Source organism: Gallus gallus, chromosome 3, assembly GCF_016699485.2.
Source record: "Gallus gallus isolate bGalGal1 chromosome 3, bGalGal1.mat.broiler.GRCg7b, whole genome shotgun sequence".
In the NCBI taxonomy this organism is placed as follows: Eukaryota; Metazoa; Chordata; class Aves; order Galliformes; family Phasianidae; genus Gallus; species Gallus gallus.
The window spans coordinates 41,029,346-41,048,673 of record NC_052534.1 but is presented as its reverse complement, the minus strand read 5'-3'; the positions used below and the strand labels follow the sequence as shown (position 1 = coordinate 41,048,673).

The 19,328-nt window shown below is 37.0% G+C and overlaps 1 protein-coding gene across 1 annotated transcript in view; it reads right to left on the bottom strand.

The window, feature by feature from the left end:
- Positions 1-19,328, bottom strand: part of THBS2 (thrombospondin 2) — a 32,510-nt gene that overhangs the window by 11,910 nt on the left and 1,272 nt on the right. The window contains 12 exon segments of the mRNA NM_001397325.1: positions 1,595-1,702; positions 5,280-5,498; positions 6,513-6,665; positions 6,772-6,899; positions 7,357-7,530; positions 9,058-9,234; positions 10,057-10,227; positions 10,974-11,070; positions 11,327-11,467; positions 12,243-12,439; positions 16,415-16,499; positions 18,005-18,558. Of these exon segments, the coding sequence (NP_001384254.1) occupies positions 1,595-1,702; positions 5,280-5,498; positions 6,513-6,665; positions 6,772-6,899; positions 7,357-7,530; positions 9,058-9,234; positions 10,057-10,227; positions 10,974-11,070; positions 11,327-11,467; positions 12,243-12,439; positions 16,415-16,499; positions 18,005-18,558 (2,204 nt within the window).

Below are 19,328 nucleotides of genomic sequence, written 5' to 3'. Positions count from 1 at the left end.
TTCATCTTGGACAGATGAATCAAGACACAAATATGTGATATTTCCAGTGGACAAGCTGTACCTAAGCTGAAAATCATAGTGCTAACAGGACAGTATCTGGACAGCCAGGCTTACTGTGAGCCAGGCTTACTTTTGTGTTTTTGTACAAGGCATGCTAAATGCATACTGTACCTCACTAGAAGAGAAACACATTTTAAATTAGTTCTGTACTCTGCAATTTCAATGAAAATATCTCACTGGTACATGCAATTTTTTTCAAAAGCAGGATGTGCTGTACAATCAGTCCAGCAGCAGCAGCATTCTTCTTTGGAACAAACAAGAATCAATACTCTGACTTTTTTGGAGCATTCTAGTATCAATATTCTCAGTTTTAAACCAAATGTTTTGATTTGTTATGGATATATTGCATGTGATAATAAAGTATAAAAGATGCTAAAAAGCAAAATTTTAATGAAATACTCTCTTTGGTCCAAAATATGTTTCCCTAGAACCATTCCTTTTAGTGGAACTTCTAAAATTTCAACTCAGTTCAACCCCTAAGCTGAAAGTCTGCTAGAGTAAGATTTCTTATGCTTCACACATCTTCAAACTACACATGGACCTCTGCACAGCCACGAGGAAGTACTCTGTGTAAAAATAAAGGATCATCAAACCAAATCAAAGCAGTGGGATTGAGGAGAAGATCAGAATTGTGGAATCTGAGGGGAGTAATTTGAAAAATATCTTTAAACTACTTTTCCTCTGTGAAAACAAAAAACAACATTCTTTAGGTTCCTCTGATACATATTTTATACATTTAAGGAGATGACAGAGGCAAATAAAAATTTTATACTGCCCATAAAACTGAACTAGTACTTGCAGGTGTTTTTTTTTTTGTTTTTTGTTTTGTTTGGGGTTTTTTTTTTTTTTTTTTTTTTTTGCATTTATGTAGTCTAGAGCATCTAGGCTTCTTGTGAAGGTAACCAAGAGCAATTGTAGTTTTTTAAGATCAGTTCATGCATCCCAACCTAAACATAGTTGGAAAAAGCAGGATGAAACTGACTCTTAAGATACTGTCCATTTGCTTAATGTAAAGGGATAACAGGTTTAGACTAACCACTTATCTTTCAGGTAACAAGTATACAAATTTCAGTCTTGGGGGAAGACTTAAAAGACGAAAGCATGAACCAGGCTTATTACTTTCCTCTTGTCACTTCTCTTTGATGCTACCTATGTTTATAGTTATATTACTTATTATAACTTGTTTCTGCCATATATCATATATAATATCTATTGCTTTTAAAATACAATGGAGCTATCATTCCTCATCACAAAATAAAGAGTTTAATTAAGTTGTTTTCATCCACACAACTGAACTCAGAGCCAGAGAACTTAGCTCAGTCTCAGGCTCCCTGGGCTGTTCTGCTCTTCCCAGTGTTATACCTCCTTTGGTGCAATACAACTTTACTCTGCGGCAGGCATCATTCAAGGAAAGTAGTGCACAGTAACTCAGTTGAAGCTCTGAACAATAAACACATCATCACTTGTAATGATTTTCCTTAAAAACAGATGTTTATGTCAAAGACAACACAGACAACACAGAAATGCATCTTACTTTGTCATCTTCAACACCATCATTGTCATCATCCTCATCACAGGCATCTCCTTTGCCATCTTTATCAAAGTCTTCTTGGCCAGAGTTAGGCAGGAGGGGGCAGTTATCCTGGTCAAAAGAAATAATTCATCTTTACAGTATGTCAGAATGACTTGCCTGGACAGAAGCACAGATATGGTACCACCACCACAGGCTAGAAAGCAAACAGTCATCCATCCACAAATACTTTTTAAGAGATCTGTGTTTGTTGCCAAAGATAGTAGTTAGTTTGCTGCTTTCATATTGTACAGTAAGTGAAATGCATCTGCAAATCATTCTGTTTCCGAGCTCTCCTTCTGTAAAAGGAATGTTCCCAGTAAATTTTAGATGAAACTCTCTAGCTAAGAACAAACACACCACACGCACACACGATCGCTTACATCAACTTTTTATAGACAGCTGGTGATGTATGTTTGAAGATTACATATAAAATGAACAGGTTCTGTTGCCAGAAAAATACACAAGCCAGGAGATGATCTTCAGAAACAGCTGTTCATACGGAAAGTTACTGGAATGAAGTACAGAGCACTAAGGAGAACACTGTAAGCAAGGGTTTTGGAAAATGGGCCTTTCTACTGTCCTAAAAAGAGAGCATCTTTTGCTCTCTTGTGCGGCCAGAGCTTTGAAAACAAAAAGTAAATGTATTTCTTTTGTAATGGAGCTTTGCAAAGAATTATTATTTTAAATGAATAAAGCTGTATTTTTTAAGTTTAACCTAAGATGTAAAACTTTAACATATATTTCCACGTGGTTTCAGTACTTCCATTGAAAGGGAAAAGTAGATTGCAACTGTATCATTTGCTAATAACAAATATACCTATTGAAGTGTTATTCTCGCTTTCTCACATTCCATATCTATCTCAGACCAAAAGAGAATTTGCCAACAGACTGCAGAAATATTTTTCGTAACACATGAATATTCTAGTAATATTTCCAGGCCCTTTTTCCTTAAATCTCAGCAGTTCAAATAGTGGAGACAATTCAAGGAAGAGAACTGGAAAACTCATCCTAAGTATGAAAACCATAATGGAACTCCAAACTTCTTATGGCACATTTATACCAAGTAGTTGTGGATGGCCTTGACTCCATCTCAGTACTGATTACTAGATCCAGTAATATAAAATGATTTTGTAGATTTCTATTTCTTTATGTATTTTTGGGAACAGTGAAAAAACAAAATCATTCAAAGCTTCTTCAATCACTTTCCATGTTTGCATCTATACGTTTGTTTATCTGTACTCTGTAGATTTGAGTCTAATTTCATACAAATCTAGTAGTAATGCAAAGACCTCAAGGGCAGTCAGTTCCCATGACCTTCAGGAAAAAGTAGATACGTAGAGGAAAGAGATCAAACCAGTGCACTCAAAAAGCCTCTTACTAGCTATTAGAAAGAAGTCTTAGACACATCACACTTTGCTCCTGAAAACTCAACTACCAGAAACTAGGCTTCTTTGGTTCATCTGTTAATCAAGTTCTATGTTGGTACAGTAACAATGGAAAAAAAAAAATTAACTATCATGTGAATGAAAAATAAATTTACATTGACAAATATTGCTAAGATTTGCTTGTTATTATTATTTACAACTATATGTTTTATGCATATGATTTGCTTGGACAGTATGTAAACTTTCATACAACAGCAGCTCAAAGAGAGCAGCTTTGCTTAGGGTTGCTTTTTTTGAAAAAAATTAGTCAAGTAGGATATTTTGTAATGAATATAACAATCTGAAAATACCTACTATTTTCAAGGTGATTCACCCCTTAAATGTGTCTATTAGATCAACAAATTGTAGAAAACATGAATTAATCTTTGGAACAGCTTTTTCTGAATGGGTTCGGTATGTTGGGCACTTAGTAAAAACTAATCATTTGAGTTACATCTGGAGTTAACATGCTGCAAATCTTGATGACAGGAACTAAGAATGGATATGTGAACTGCAATTGCTGAACTGGCTGGAAACATGACGAGCAAACAAGCGCTGAATGTCCTCATCCTCACTGATGAGTTTCATATTTCCTACAAAATCTCAAACTCCCTCATGCTGAAAAAGGCCAAATTCACAACTTCAGCTGGATTATATCTAACTAACTTCTGAGTCTCTTAAACCACCTGATTTCAAACTCTCTTGATTTGTATTCCTATTGTTAACAAATAAAAAATAAAAATACTCATTTTTGCATTTGTTTTTCCACTATTTTTTTTTTAATTGAACGTTACTGTGTTAGTACTTCACAACAATTTAGAGGTAGGCTGCTTTAACTTAGAGGGAGAAACTGAAATGCTTCCATTCTGGGTGAGAAAGGGAAAAAACAAAAACAACAAAAAACACACAACAAATCTGAAATGCTAAGTAGAGAAAGTATTGCCCTTGAAGCCACAAATGATTCAGCAAAATACTTGAGAACACGCCCAAGTGAAAATATATAGGTAATCCACTGATGTAAGCGTCTAATTGATACGTATCTAAATCCAACCATTCACTCACTCACTTTCAGGTATAGCTTATTTTGTCCCAGTTACTTGATTAGCTGCTTCAAACAACATATGCCCCTCTGTGTTGTGCCTGCCTTTCAACCAACAATGAGTTGGACACTCAGAACTGAGTTGAGGGTAATACTTATTGGGGGTGCCTTCACAACTCAGATATTTGAGCTATGTTTAAACCAGTGGACCTGGAACAACTTCCAGCCCAGTTTTGTTCAGCAGAGTAACTTCACCACAATGAGGTCTACAAATATATTCACCTTGTTTCAGGAATTTCTGCTAGAAGAAAAACCAAGCTAGGAAACAAAGGATTACTTACAACATTTCAGATGAGCACAGAACCCAGTCCCAGGGGACATACCGTGGTAAGCAACATCTGCAAAACTTACAGCCATCTTTAAGCTCCCTGATGCATTCCCTATTTGTTTGCTCAGCAATTTTTCATTTTTCACTACTGTGACTCAGACAGAAAAGGGGGAGAACAGTCCCATGCCAGGCCTAGAGCCAGCATGGCAGGTAGGTCATTTCCTGTAGAAGGGGTGAGAGCTGTAACTCCATACCTCCGACAGGAGAGTGGCTGAACCTCCTGTTCTCTGCCACTGAGCTTTTGCAATTAAGAAAACTGTCTAGTTACTAATATTTGTTCATCTGTTTCCTACTGCCAAAAATCATCTCAGGCTCTGAATTTGTTTTCACAACACAACTCTTGAAAAGGAAGGGTTAGTTCGAAGAAGCATTCAAAAGCATAGATGTTACTTGACTATCAGGGTCTCATAACAAGCCTAGCAGGTAGGATATCCTACTTTCCTACTTTTATCCTACTATCCTAGGATTTCCTACTTAACTGCACCAGAGATTGTTTAGTTCTAGCTAGCTGTGGCAGCTCCTATTCAGTACATTAACTCTACTCATAGGCTTTCTATGTATACTAAACAGGAAAAAAAAAAAAAAAAAACAACTGACTCTGGATTTCATTCAGAGAATCCCTTTTTGGATCCAGTGTTAAGTGAATACACATTTCACAGAATCTCCCGGAAAATAAGTATGCTATCACAGCCAAAACTGAAATGAAATCACCACCAACTCGATGCCGAAAACCATTATTCACAACTATTTAGAAAAAAAGAGAAACTTCAGTTATGGTTTAAATTCATCACCCACCTTCACACAGTGATACGTAGCATTAGCAGCACAAACCAAGTTATTATTTGGCCATCCATCCAAATCTGAATCCTCACCACAGATGCGTCCATCACCAGCATAACCTGTCCTACATTCACATTTGTACATAGGATCACTGAAATGACCCAGATAAATGCACTCTGCAGATTTATGGCAGCTGTGTGTCTTGTCTTTGCATGGATTCTCAGGTTCACAGACCTGTAGCAAACAAAGCATACTCATTGACACATAACAATTGCAGCCAGCTGTGTGCCTCAATTTTATCAAAAGCAGATCAGTCATTTAGATGCCTCAAAACAACAACTTTGTTTTAATTGTGGTTAGTAAGTCATATTACCGTCAGTTCACATCTTCAAGCAATGTGTACAGTAAAAGAAAACGTGTAAGTACAAAAAACATAGGAAAAGTATGGATATTATTCAAAAGAAACTGAAGGGGCTGGCATTTTCAGAACTCCTATCTGCTTTCTTTCATGGGTCATTAATGACCACAAGGTAAACTGTACTCACCTGTTTACTTTAGTGTCCCAGCTGTCAGTATGTAAGGACTACATTTTTTTCCTCAAATCAAAAGACAGCTTAATGAGTTTTTAACACCCTCCTCAAGTAAGATTTGTTACCTTGCTTAATTTCTTTGGCTGTATCTGAGAATCTTATGCAGATGTTTTATGTTTAGTCTTCACGTGTTGAACTAACCACAAACTTACTCAACAGCAGAGATGGGGCATCCCATAGCATTTGTTTTAATGTTTTTGTCCTATCTATCAAACCATAATCTTCAATACCACTTCTAATTTCTTCTATTCTTCCCCACTGATAGGTGTTGGCTGAATGGAATTTGGAATTCAGACCTATGTCTGATGACATCCACATTAACAGCAATGCTTTCTCCATGAAAATAACTTGATTCTTCAGTTTCTAATATCCTGAGTAGGTAGATAACCCTGAGACAAAGCAGTGCAAAACAGAGGAATGCCCACTTTCAACATTTTATACTCATTTGGCCCTGGGCAAATGCCTAGAGAAAAATAAATACATTAAAAAAAAAAAAAATCAGTGTTTTGCCACACAAACAAAAAAGTAACCAGGAACAGCAGTTGTCTATTTCATATTATCTTTGTTTTGCACACAAGTTTATCACATTTTCATTCAGATCCTTTGGGTGAGAATTATTCAGCTTCTGGGCCATAAGATTCTCTTCAGCATCACTTACTTGCTTCTCTGTCTTGGCAACTTCCAGCCCTACTCCATAAGGCTGACTTCCTTTATAACGCGGAGGACATGGCAAGCAATGGAAACCCGGATTTGTGTTCACACAGCGATGGACCTGATTCACCTTAAAGCAAACATCTGACACAGCTATACACTGTAAGAAAGGGAAGAAGGAAGATATCAATTAGATGCCCATGTAATTCCCAGATAATGACATCTTCACAGCAGTTTCCCTATGTTAATGAAAACAAAGTCAGTACCTCATCAAGATCCTCACAGACTGTACCATTGCCAAGGAAACCTGCTGGGCATGGCCCACATGACCACGATCCATCCGGGTAACTGTTGCATTCTGCTCCAGGAAAGCAAGGATTTGACAAACAACCATCTGGAAAAGACAAAAAAAAAAAAAGCATAAATTGAGTTAGGAGCACAAAAAGGCACATAAGACCACTTAAGAAACAGCTATTCTCTGTTCATTAGCTTAGATCACATCTGATACAGCCAATTCACAAAAAAAAAAAATCCCTACGAATTAAGGTCATTATATGTATTTGATATATTATTGATTTAGTATGAAAATATTGCAGATTGCCAAGTCCAGTTGAACATGCAACAACCTTTCAGGCTCTGACTGAAAAACACATCCCTGCTCAAGGGAAGCCAGCATCAAGAATATATAAGATCCCACTGTACCAAACAGCACACTAAAGAACTTAAAAGTGCTCTCCTGTAACAAAGATTTAATCAGCAAACTTCTGTAGTGTTAATTCAAGATTTTTCCACTGAAGAAACAAAAGCAATAATAAATAGACAAACTAAATAAGAAATGATTAAACACCAACCAATTGGGCAATCCCTTTTATTGCACATATCATGTTGCTTGGTATCTCCCACACACGGCTTTCCTCCATACTGTGGCTCTGGACTGTTACAGAGGCGAGACCTCTCACGGATTCCTCCTCCACAGGTAACAGTGCAAGCAGACCATGGAGACCAAGGACCCCACTGGCCATTCACTAGAATACGTGGAATAAAGGAGAAGAGCATCACAGGAAATATACAGGGGACAACATTTGGTGCCAATGACAACATTCCTTTCTTCAGATCCCTGACTGAAGACAGCTTCTCACTACACACAGAGGAAGAAAGATGCTGACAAAGCCTTATACTGAGATAACAATATTCTAGAAACAAACAAGCAAATAAAAGATATCCAACTGCTTTATAGACATTTTTTAGCCAATAATACAAAACGGCACGCAGAACCCACTGGCATGGTGCGTTTCCACTTAAGCTGATCACAACAAGTACAGTGGCTTCAAAGCTCCCTTCTAAGCTTTCATTTTGTACAGACAGCAGCATGTATCTACAGTACACAAACTTCTGCTGAGCCATCCCTGAGCTCCAGGACTTTAAGGTAATTATATTCAAGCACTTATTTTTAGGAAATACTATATGAAGCACTTATTTTTCTTCTTATTTGGTAATTCGTTCATCAGCTTATCTTCAATGGTATTGCTTAACTCATTATAAGTAATTTTATAATTCTTCTGCTTAAGCCCACTGATTCTGTTATCATCATTTCAGGAAAATTCAAGAGTACGAACGTCTTCAAACCAAACCATCTTTGTTCTTAGTGCTGTAAAAAGGTGCCAAGGGCAATGGTTTGTGTCCTTGAATAGTTTTTGTCATGGCTGCTAACTTTGCAGGCATGGGTAGATAAAAAAAAATACAAAAAAAAAATAATAGCTATTTAAGTAACACTGGGTAGAAGTTTGACATCAATTTCAAGCCCATATCCCCTAGAATAGAAATGAAAGAGACAAGGGATTGAAGAAATCTAAATAAAGTAAGAAAAAAAACCCAACAAATATTTAAACTCCTAGGAAAGAGAAAGAGTGGCATGATAACTCATCTCTTTAGAGATTGCTACATGTAGGTGAGGAACAAAAGTATGACAGTAAGAAAAAAAGTGCGTTGCATATGTATAAACTATATCTATGCATACATTCAAAGAAGTGTGGCTACTGGGGGATTATGTCTTTTCCTGATGTGTACAGTGTCAGCTTCACTGTAGATGGAAAGCACTTCTACTGTGCAACAATAAAAGTACTGAACTATAAAAAGGTAGTTTCTCACTCTGTAAATGCTTAACGCCTAATCATTACTTGGGAGGTTTATAGAACCTCAGACTGCATTGTTATGTTCATTCTAAAAACATTATTAGGCAGATGAGCAAGACAGTAACTACATGCAAACTAAAACACAGAGATCCGCTGTGAGTATTAGAAAATTACACAGCAACTGGTCTGCAACAGGTTTTCCATTTCTTGACTCCTGATTCCTCCACAACTTTTGTGGCCACTAACTGCTGTACCTGATGCTACATCTCAAAACCTAGAGCAAATAAAAGTTATTTCAACCCCTAAGCTGTAAATTGTATTTTCTATGATAGAAATTAATTGTAATTTAGAGTTGTATAAAATGAAGAAGTTCAACTGGAACACTATTTTGTCATCTGGGATTTAAGGCAACAGACTTACCTGGGCACGGGGCCTTCTCACATTTCTCTGTTTCACGTCCATTTCCCACACAGTTTTTCCCACCCATCTGGGGAATAGGGGAATTGCAGAGGCGGATGCGGGTGATGTTTCCTACTCCACAGGTAACTGAACATGAGGACCAGGGAGACCAGTGACTCCAACCACCATCTTGACGTACTGCCAGAGAAAAGAGCAAAATTCAAGGAAATAACCCACCTGCTGTAGTAATACAAATCCACCTGTAAGCTTAAATCTTCCAATTAGTCTTTCACCATGTGATGCACATCTACTTTCCTACTACTCTCTCTTACAAACCCCAGCATTTCATCTTGGTCATTCAAGTGCAGCTTTCTTGAGAATCTCAAAGATCAGCAGAGCACTAGAATGTTTATTTTTATGTAAAATGTCTAACTTGTTCCAAATGAACAAATATTTATTTAAAATGCACATTTGGACAACTAGCAGCTTCAGCAACAACCTTAGGCACTCCTGCAGCTTGCATATAGCAGTTACATGCAACAGTATAAGCCACAGTTCTGGGTAAAAATCTTGATTTTTCTATGTGCTTCAAATATAAAAGCAGTTTCATACTTTACAGAAGTCCTCTATGATTACCAAATTCCTAAACTCCACTCAGCTACTGAAACAGGCCAATAATCATGAATGAACAGCAGACGATAACTATGTTCCCACATATCATAAATATGAACTGTTTTCTTTATACTGACCTCAAACAAGAAGGTCCACTTTGTAATGTGAAAGAAAAGATGACCTTCTACCTTTCTATTCAGAAGAGTGCCCAGAATTTACATAGGTACTAAACTGACAGTAAATGGAAGAATATCAAAGGGGAGACACAACAAAGAATGTAATGAGAGCTACTTTAGTTATGCATATATTTACTGACCAGCAAGTGTTCACAGAAAATTCATGGTAAGTTTATTTTTGCTTTGAGAAATGAAAATAAACTTTTAAGAAAGGAAGAAATTTATTACTTACTGCGATGGTCACATTTCTTGAAGCTGCACATTCTCGTCTGAATGTGTGGGCCTGTACAAGCACTCCTGGTGACATCACAAGACCTTCCTCTCATCTGTGTCCCAGAGCCACAGGTAACTGAGCACTTTGTCCAGTCTGACCAGGGTGACCAGCCTTCCTCACTATCATCAGCTTCAAAGTAAAAGGTACAAAGAGTGTTTAGCATTGAAAATTGCTTCTACTACCCTACTTGGAAGATTTTTACTTCTCTTCTTCTGTATGACATATGCTTTGTCCTTTACATCTCTTTCTAATCTTGTTTTCCTGGGTAGCCACTGTATATAGCTACTGTTGTTTAAAACATCTAATCAACCAAAAAAGTAAAGCTGTTTTCTTCCGTAACAGATCTGTCCAACTAAGGAGAAAAAGGTATTGAACTCACACTGAAGTCACACAGTGAAATCACTGAAACTAGCATTACTCCATAGTCCACAGCCTACAATTCTGTTTTAAACAAACCTTGTCAGTTTGTTTCATGTAAGCAAGCAAAAAGACATCCTAATCTATGTTAGTCTATTCAATTAGGCAGTATGGAAAACAAATAATGCACAATAATACTGTAAGCCAATTTAAACAAACAACAGTGTTCAGCCTTGGAAAATATAACTCAAGAGGAGTATGCATCTAACCTTCAGCATCCAACTCAGCTAGGTAAGTTACCCAGCTTATTAGCAACCAACATAATGACTGAAGTGAGAAAAACTACTCTACAAGGTAACTTTGAGCAGCAAAGTTATTTCATATAATCCTTGTATACAAATAAATTTGATTTCCTCTTCCTGCCTTCACCTCGTTTTGACCTTTGTGACCTACTAGTAGTGGTTTTAAAATAAATAAATCAAGAGAGTCTTGATCTTCTTCTTTAGATGAATACTTACAGTGAGAGCAAACTGGACAGCATTCACCTTCAATAAAGGACGGATCAGCACAAGAAACTGGTGGACAGGTGATTTGATGGCACACAATTTTAGAGTCCTACAGGCAAAGAAAAGAACATACTGACATGCTCACATAGACAAGCAAATCAAGGTGAGCTATGGGGAAGGTTTCACACGTAGAATTTGTATTTGTTCTAAATGGCATGGACATAAAACTATTTTTTTTTTTTGTGAGGGAATAAGTTTCAGAAAGTTTGGGCCAAGCCCTCAGTAAACGTGACCAGATCTGGACAGTCAAACTGCATTAAACCTATTGTTTGTTGGTGCAGAAAAGAATATTTCCCAGATCTTACCTGGCAGGTGCACTTTGTGCAGCTATCTACAATCCAGCTTTCACTATCTGCAAAGACTCGGCCATCCTGCCAGCAAACTGATTGGTTCTTGAGTGTTTTGTTAGGGCCAATCAATTCCCACATTATTTGATTCTCTTCAGACTAGAAGATGAAGCAAATGAAAAAGTTACTGTACTTTGTAAGCAAATAGTTTTAAACAAAGCAAAACTGAGAAACACCACTAGATATAATTTCTCTATTAAGAACTCTGTACTTTTACACATTCATGTACATAAATACAGTGATCTCAAGTACAGGAATATTGCAAAGTAATTCTTCAGCTAACAGTACAACTAAGTTCACACAGTGCCAAGGGAAATCCATTCTCAGGAGGTTTTCTTCCTTTAGATGGGAAGATTTTACTCTTGACATATAATGGTATAGTAGTAAACTTCTTTCAAAAGATACTGAATTATGCAAAATAAGAGTGACAAACGTCAGTAAAATGTCACCATGTTACTTCACCTATCAAAATTCTACACACATACTTATAGTTTTAGTACTCCATGTAGCCACTTGCTGCTATACTCATAAATGCTATAAGAAGGGTAACAATGTTTTAACAGTTCACAGGTAAGGTATAGCTTGCTAGCTTTCAATTTCCATCCTTGTAGTATGTTTCAGAGACTAGATTTCTTAATCTGTGTAAGAGTGCATGTGCACATGTTCCTTTAAACCCAATCAGTTAAAACCAAGCCTTCATTAACAACTCATACTCAAGAACTACTTCACTGGTCACTTGGAAAATGTGAACATCTCTACAGGGTGTAGCTATCCAAACACATATACAGAAACTTCTGTTAACCACCTCAACTCTACCAGGATGAAGCAAAGTGTCATAACAAAGGTAAAGTTTTTCAGACTTGAAGGTACTTACCACTTTTTGGAGGTTATCAGCTAAATTGTTCACCACAATGCGCAGGCCAGTGAGTTCAGTGAACATTGTTCCCAGCTCTTCACAAGAGCGGTCACAGAACTCAGCCTTCTTCTCTGTCTTTTCACCTACATACTCAGTCGTGACAGCAGGGCTCAAGTGAAGGATCTCAGTGCTCTCATTGATGGTGTTCACTTCAGCTAATTGCAAGAGAAGGAAAAAGAAGAGTTGAATATACAGAGTTCTCCCACAGTTTACAATTCCTGCTAAAATTACAGATTGGCACCCATGAAATAGCTTCATGCCATATTATACCCTGAATAAAACAGGGGTTAGATGTCAGATGGTTCCAGTTAGTCTTTCCCTTTTCAAAACTAAGAGCCATGCTTTGCATTATACAGTCCACACTCTAAAACACTACTGGCACTGCATCACATTCATTTATGAAGAAAGAGTAACAAAAGGACATAGTATCAAAAAAATCAAAGCCATTTAATCCATTCAAAGCCATTAAAGTTTTCTTTTTTTTTCCTCCCCCAACAACTTACCACATTTTCTCAATGCAGAGAAAAAAAGTAGGAGAAAATTTTGCAGAAAGTTGTTGGTATGGTTCTGACCATATTTCCCATGGCTAGTTGGTCCAAAATTGAACAAATAAGCAATTTATATAAGACTCCAGACTGTTCTGTGTTGCACTGCTTGATGTCAGACTCAGAGTAGGCGTTACATTGACAGCTTAATTCTGAACTTAAGTGCAAATTAAGCTGAGATCAGTCTGAATATTTGATTTGTCACTCTAGCCACTCCTTCAGGCAGGCCTTAATTAAAATGAACTTCAGGTGCATTACACAGACAAATGAATAATAAACCTAATAACAAATAAAACCTGAAAACAAATAAAAATAAAATTTGTCTTCTGTTAAGCATTTAAATTCTCACCAGGTTAATATCCTACACCTTTCATGGAAACTTCATGTAAGGACTCAATGAGATGTTCAAGTTTGTATCAGCTATATAGAAATCCATACTGTCCCATCTCTCAGAAAAGATTTGTTTACCTGCTTCAGTGACTCTGCAATAACTCAAGGTTACCAACCAAAAGAGAAGCAAAGCATTTAGCAACTTAAAAGAAATCACTAGAGGAATGTGAGCCTTAAAACATATACTAAATATCCAACGCTATTCACAGTTGATAAGTCATTAAAGGTGGAATTGCCCCAAAAAGAAAACAAAAAAACTAACCAATAAGATATCATTCAAAAATTACTCCACAACCGTACTTAAGATGTGCTTTTCTATTAGCTATGGAGAATCTACTGCCAGCCAGGGACTACAACAAACTATTTGCAGTGTTCCAGCATTTATGTAATTCTCTATCTTCACTTATAGGATGGAAGCAAACTGATATACCACATAATGATTCAGAAGTCTCTGTGTCGTAACCATTTAACTGCTTTTTGATTCCCTGGAAAGAATGTACTTTTCCTACCGCGCTAAAACACCAGGGTTCTCAGATTCCCCCATAGCACTTCTCAGGTCATTCATTTCATATTTCTCAAGCCAACATGGAGTATGCCCTGACTGGAACATTCTAAGAACATTAATAAAGATGCAATCTCAGCAGGAAACATAAACCAAAACTATGTTAGAAGAGCTAAATCCACACTTCCTACTGTTACTTGGCAGCAACTTAAAGAAGATGCCTGGGGATCACTGCAAAATCAGTTCTCTACTGCTGGCTTCCTGCTAATTTCCTAACGACCACATGATTATCCTTAAAATAAGAAACCAGAAGAGCAGAACGTACATCCTCTCACATATGCAAATATCATGCTGTTGATCTAGCTGGAGAAGAGATTCTAGTTGGAGAAGGAATTTTACTCATGTATCCACTCAGGCACACTTTTATCATCTCTCCTACTCACCACTGTGTGCAAAACCTGCTTAAAATATTTGCAACTGCCACACTACAGAGATTCTTTTCTACATACAATTCAACAGCAGTCCCAAGCTGCCATTTCATCATTCCTCACCTTCTCATACTAGCATAAGATGCATTAGAGAAACACAGTCCTGTTTCTGAAAAAGCAGTAGCATTTCACTGATAATGTCTGCCACATAACTTAGGTAAGTTTCACACTTCAGCACCTGTACCTCAGTTCAGTGGATGGGCAATATGAATGCGAAAATATTTATTCTGTGGTCAGTAGCATATCACAGTTATAAAGCCATGAGTGGTAAGGTGAATAGATAATGCTGCAAAACCAGACTCAATTCTGTGAGAAGCTTCTCAGGTCCTTCTGACAGCCTCAAACCACAGCATGCCATTAGCCCTCTTCTGCCATTAGATAAGCAATTTCCATACTGAAGTGTTATCTTGATGTTGTAAAGTAGAAGTAAAAATATTGTGTATAGAGCTATTTCACAAACATTTCCCAGGAAAGATAAAAATAAAATCTGCATAGTTTATTGGACCTGAAAATTTGGTAGTTGACAGACATGATAAAATACGCATTATGGCAAATAAGGTATGTATTAGCATGTAGAACTCAATCATCCCTTTAGGCACCCAGTGGCTTCCCCTTTACAGTAGAAATAATCTACTCAAACATTCCATTTTTTGCTTGGTAATATCTCAAACCATTTGGACAAACCATCTTCCTTTGTATTAATCAACAAATAAAAACACAAAGGATTTGAAGACACCCTATGTAATTCCTGAAACCATCTCTTTTATTCAGATTACTACTAGGCCTAAATATATGTTTTATTTTTCTATTTTTTCCACAGCAGTTCTCAAGCACTTTCCTCCACAACAAGGCTAAACACCAATAATCTGTTCTGAGTAAGTTATCAAGTAGTTTGAGTACAGAAAACAGTGCATCTGGGATAGATGATATTTAACAAGCAAGGGCTTGCTTTCCTGTTTGTGCCATCCACTGTAGCCAACACAACTCATTTCTAGCACATTGTCACACCTGTGTCTGAGGGCCTGCAGCAAAACATCCCTGGAATAGTCAACCAGTACTCTTTACCAAGATTTGAAAACCAACTAGCAAGCCCAGTTTAATTTCTTGTACATACACATACACACTTATACAATACATATAAGTGTGTATTTATATGCCTTTCAGAAACTTTTAATTGCAAAGACTCAAATCGCTGTCTCTCTTTGAAGAAGTTTACACTGCTACTGCTTAATTTCTGGGGTTTGTACAAGCAAGGAAAAAGGCTGAGTACAGCCCACTTAAATGGCTTACTTAATGTCTTATTTCTGTCACTTTGCCAAGAAATAACTGCATTTCAGATGAGAGGAGTTTCATACAAAACCCCGAAGTCCGACTGCCTTGTACAGTCACAGTGTTCCTCTAATGGAATCAGTCATCTTTGAGCCTTTACTGAATTGCTGCCAATTACAAACCCTGGAAAGCAGAATAGCACCTCCCATTAGCTCTACTGAAAAACCTTACTGCACACTTGACAAATTTTCATTACTATCATGATGAATCCAAAAAACTCCCACACACAGAGCGCTCACCTCCTGGAGAGGTCAACATGAACAAGACTAATAAGAATATACTATAGCCTGTCATACACATGCCTTCCATAACTACATTTTTTTTATTATTATTATTTTTCTTCGGTTGGTTTAATGAAAACCCTTCTGGGATTCAAACCCAAAGCCTCTTTCATTCAATCAATTCACTGTTGAGGAATTGGTTGCCTTTAAGACTTGCAGACTTCCTCATGAACCCACTGAGACTCAGGAGCATTAGTCAGAAGCAATATTCTCAGTCCTGTGCTCAAGGCATCAGAGATTTTTCCTCATGGTAAAATACAGATGTTTGCATATGTATTTCTAATATTTTTTCTTGCTTGATAGATTTTATCTCAACTTAAAAGCAGGTAATCAGAGTTATAAACCTAAGCAGCATAAACTAGAGAAGTAGGTTGGACTGTAGGAATGGTATCTCAAAGTAGCAAACAAGCACGTTCCTTTTACCACCAAAAAGCAGCTTGCTTTCTTTTTCATTATCAGGTAAGAATCTTCTACAATTTCAAATAGATCTGTTTGATGGCTTTAATACAATGTCATCATTGGCATTCTCATTTTTTAAGTCTACTGAAAAATATTAATGAGCTAAAAAAAAAAAAAAAAAGAAAGAAAGCCTTACTTGATTGGCTCCTCTGGCATCCTTTTTTACGTAGAACATCCTCTATTGAAGTATCAAAGATTAAATGAATATTTTGCAAAAGACCCTGTAATAATAAAAAAATAGAAATAAAAATCAGCTCGATCGATTTGGGATACAATGACTGATCTGTCTCAACCCCATACTACTGACTGCATTTAGCCACGATTAAATACAAAGATAAAACAATCCCCAATGCATGAAAAAATATATATATTTATAGTTTTATTATATATAATTTCACTACTTGTTACTTAAAGTTAGGTATTTTCTCAAATAGGTCATAATAAATCAGTAATTCATCAGCTGAGCCCAAATCTCTATTTCCATAGGGTACATTTTAGATCATAGTTCCATAACACATTGGCCATGAAGTCAAAGCCAACTTCTGAAGTTCCTACCCCATTGTACTTCCATCTTTTGCCAGTTTCCCATGTATCATACCTTACTCTCTCCTCAATTGTGCTGATACTACCGTAATACAATACTATACAAACAGACCAGTATGTTTCACTTAAAAAAAAAATCTCAAAAAAGAAAGGAATTATTTTAATAGCAGATTTCAGTGGTCCATTGAACTGTACAGCTCCAAAACTAATTCCATTAGCACAAGCGACTGGCAAACACAGCTTTGGAGGCAGAGAGAGAGAGGGTGTGAGCAAGAAATTCTGGCTTTCCTTCCAAAACTAGTCAACGTATAGGACCACCATCCAGCATGTCACACTCTGACTGACAACTAGATGGCACAACAGGATGAGAAAATGAAGGGCTTTTCAAATTTTTGAAGCCATAAATTAATTTGATTTCAACTTTAAGCACAAAGAAGCCATCCTTAGAGCACCAGGACCAGATCACATTATTTTATGGACAGGAAGTAATTTTCATTTGATAGGAAAACCAGAGAGTTTTAAAGTGCTTAATTTTAAAGCAAAAGAGAAGCAATGTTTTTCCACAAAAAGAAAAAACTTCTAGCAGACTGATCAAAACATTTTGTTCTGTTTTTGTTTGCTTTTCAAACTTCTCTCTTTTTATCTTTGAAATTGAAATGAAAGGTTATTCAAAATGGCAAACCAAGACATTCCATTAGGGGACAGTGCAACACCACATCCTTTAACTCTATTAAAAATTCTTCTTTTCCTTCACCTGATTTTTTTCAAATAAAATTTAACAAATATTGACAGGTTCTGTGAATAAAATGGACACACTGCAGAATGACAAAACAGGTCTTCAAGATATTTCCAGAGAATCACCCATGAAAACATGACATGTTCAGAAGTTCTTGCATCTGGAAAAGAAAGAGGGTGGTCGTATAGGAACACCCATAAATAGACTGTGCATTTTTCATGGTCTTAGACTTTTCTTTATCAGTCCTTTGAATTTTCAGGAACTCCCAAATACATGCAATAGGTATCCAGTAATGAATAAAAACATATCCTGGAAAACTCTGCTTGGCAATACCTCTGACCTCATCAAATCCAAGGGTCTTTGTGAGAACAAATCTGCACCTACTGCATCTTCAGTGACTATCTGCAGCTATATTCTTACCTCACCAGAGACTTACAGGTTACCTACCCTGAAATGATTCTCCCGAATGGACCCTTTCGCCACATACATTCTGCTGTTCTCTGCTTTCAGTTGCTCATAGAAAGGCTCCTCCAGGATGAAGCTGTCAATAAGGTCACAGCCAACATAGAGGTTGTAGTTCTCTCCTGTTACTTGCACGGTGAGATTCTTCCACTGCGAGTCAGCAAGGTCCACGTCTTCCAGGGAAATCACGTTCTGGAAGCCATCCACCCAATAAATGAGGTCCAGGGTGTTGGCTCGGCCATTGGAAATTATCTCAAACTGCCTCTCACTGATGCCAGGACCCTCTAAAGCAAGGATAGTGCCTCTAGATTGCCTGTCCTGTCTCAGGGTGGCTGAAAGGATAAAGCCCTCATTTTGCCGTATGAGTTTAACAATCTTTTTTAACTTCTCTGGTTTAAATGGAGGTATATGGTCAAACCGAATGAAACGATATGCTGGGATAGCGGGATCTGGACCCCGAAACAATTTTGCTCCAATTGTCTTTCGGTTTATGTTACTGATTTGAAGTAAATCAAAGGTATTCTCTTCCTTGGCATCATCTGAAAAAGCAAACAGCGCATGACAACGTGACTTCAGAAACACAACTCTGTACACAATACTTAGTAACTGCAACACACACTAAGTTTAGTAAACTCAATACTTTCTTATAATCGCTCTACTAACATCCAAGTTAATTGTATTTTTCACCTGTAATTTTCATTTATGACGACTCTCTTCTTCTATGCATGTAGGCATAATTATGTTTCATTATATAACTCAACATACAACCACACATTTTAGAGTACTATATAACACAAACTTGCACACAATACATGCTGTATGTTCATGCCTACACACAGATGCATGTAACAATGTAATCATTAGATACTTATATACATATATATATTATATATATATATGGATAACGAATGAGCCAATTTCAGTATTTTCACTGTCACCTAATAAAAATCAAATTCTGAGAAGCCACCTGGCCACACAAAAACAGGAAACATGAGAAGTGCTTTTTAAAAGTTCAGGATAAAAAGTCAGATGTAAACGAAAGCCTGGCATTGTGCCAATTTACATTCTACTGCATTTGGTCAGTAGAGGGTTACAGCTCTACCTCCATCTTCTTAAGAAATTCAGCCGACTCAGCCATTCTGTTTACGCTGCCATACATTTACACCACAGAAGTAAGCATAACAGCAATTACTTCTGAGATTACATAGGTGTTGATCAATGATTTCTACGGAAAACTGCTTTTGGTTATTTACTATGGAATATCCATTTTGCAGCAGCTAGATGCAGTTATCAAAATAAGCCCCAGCAA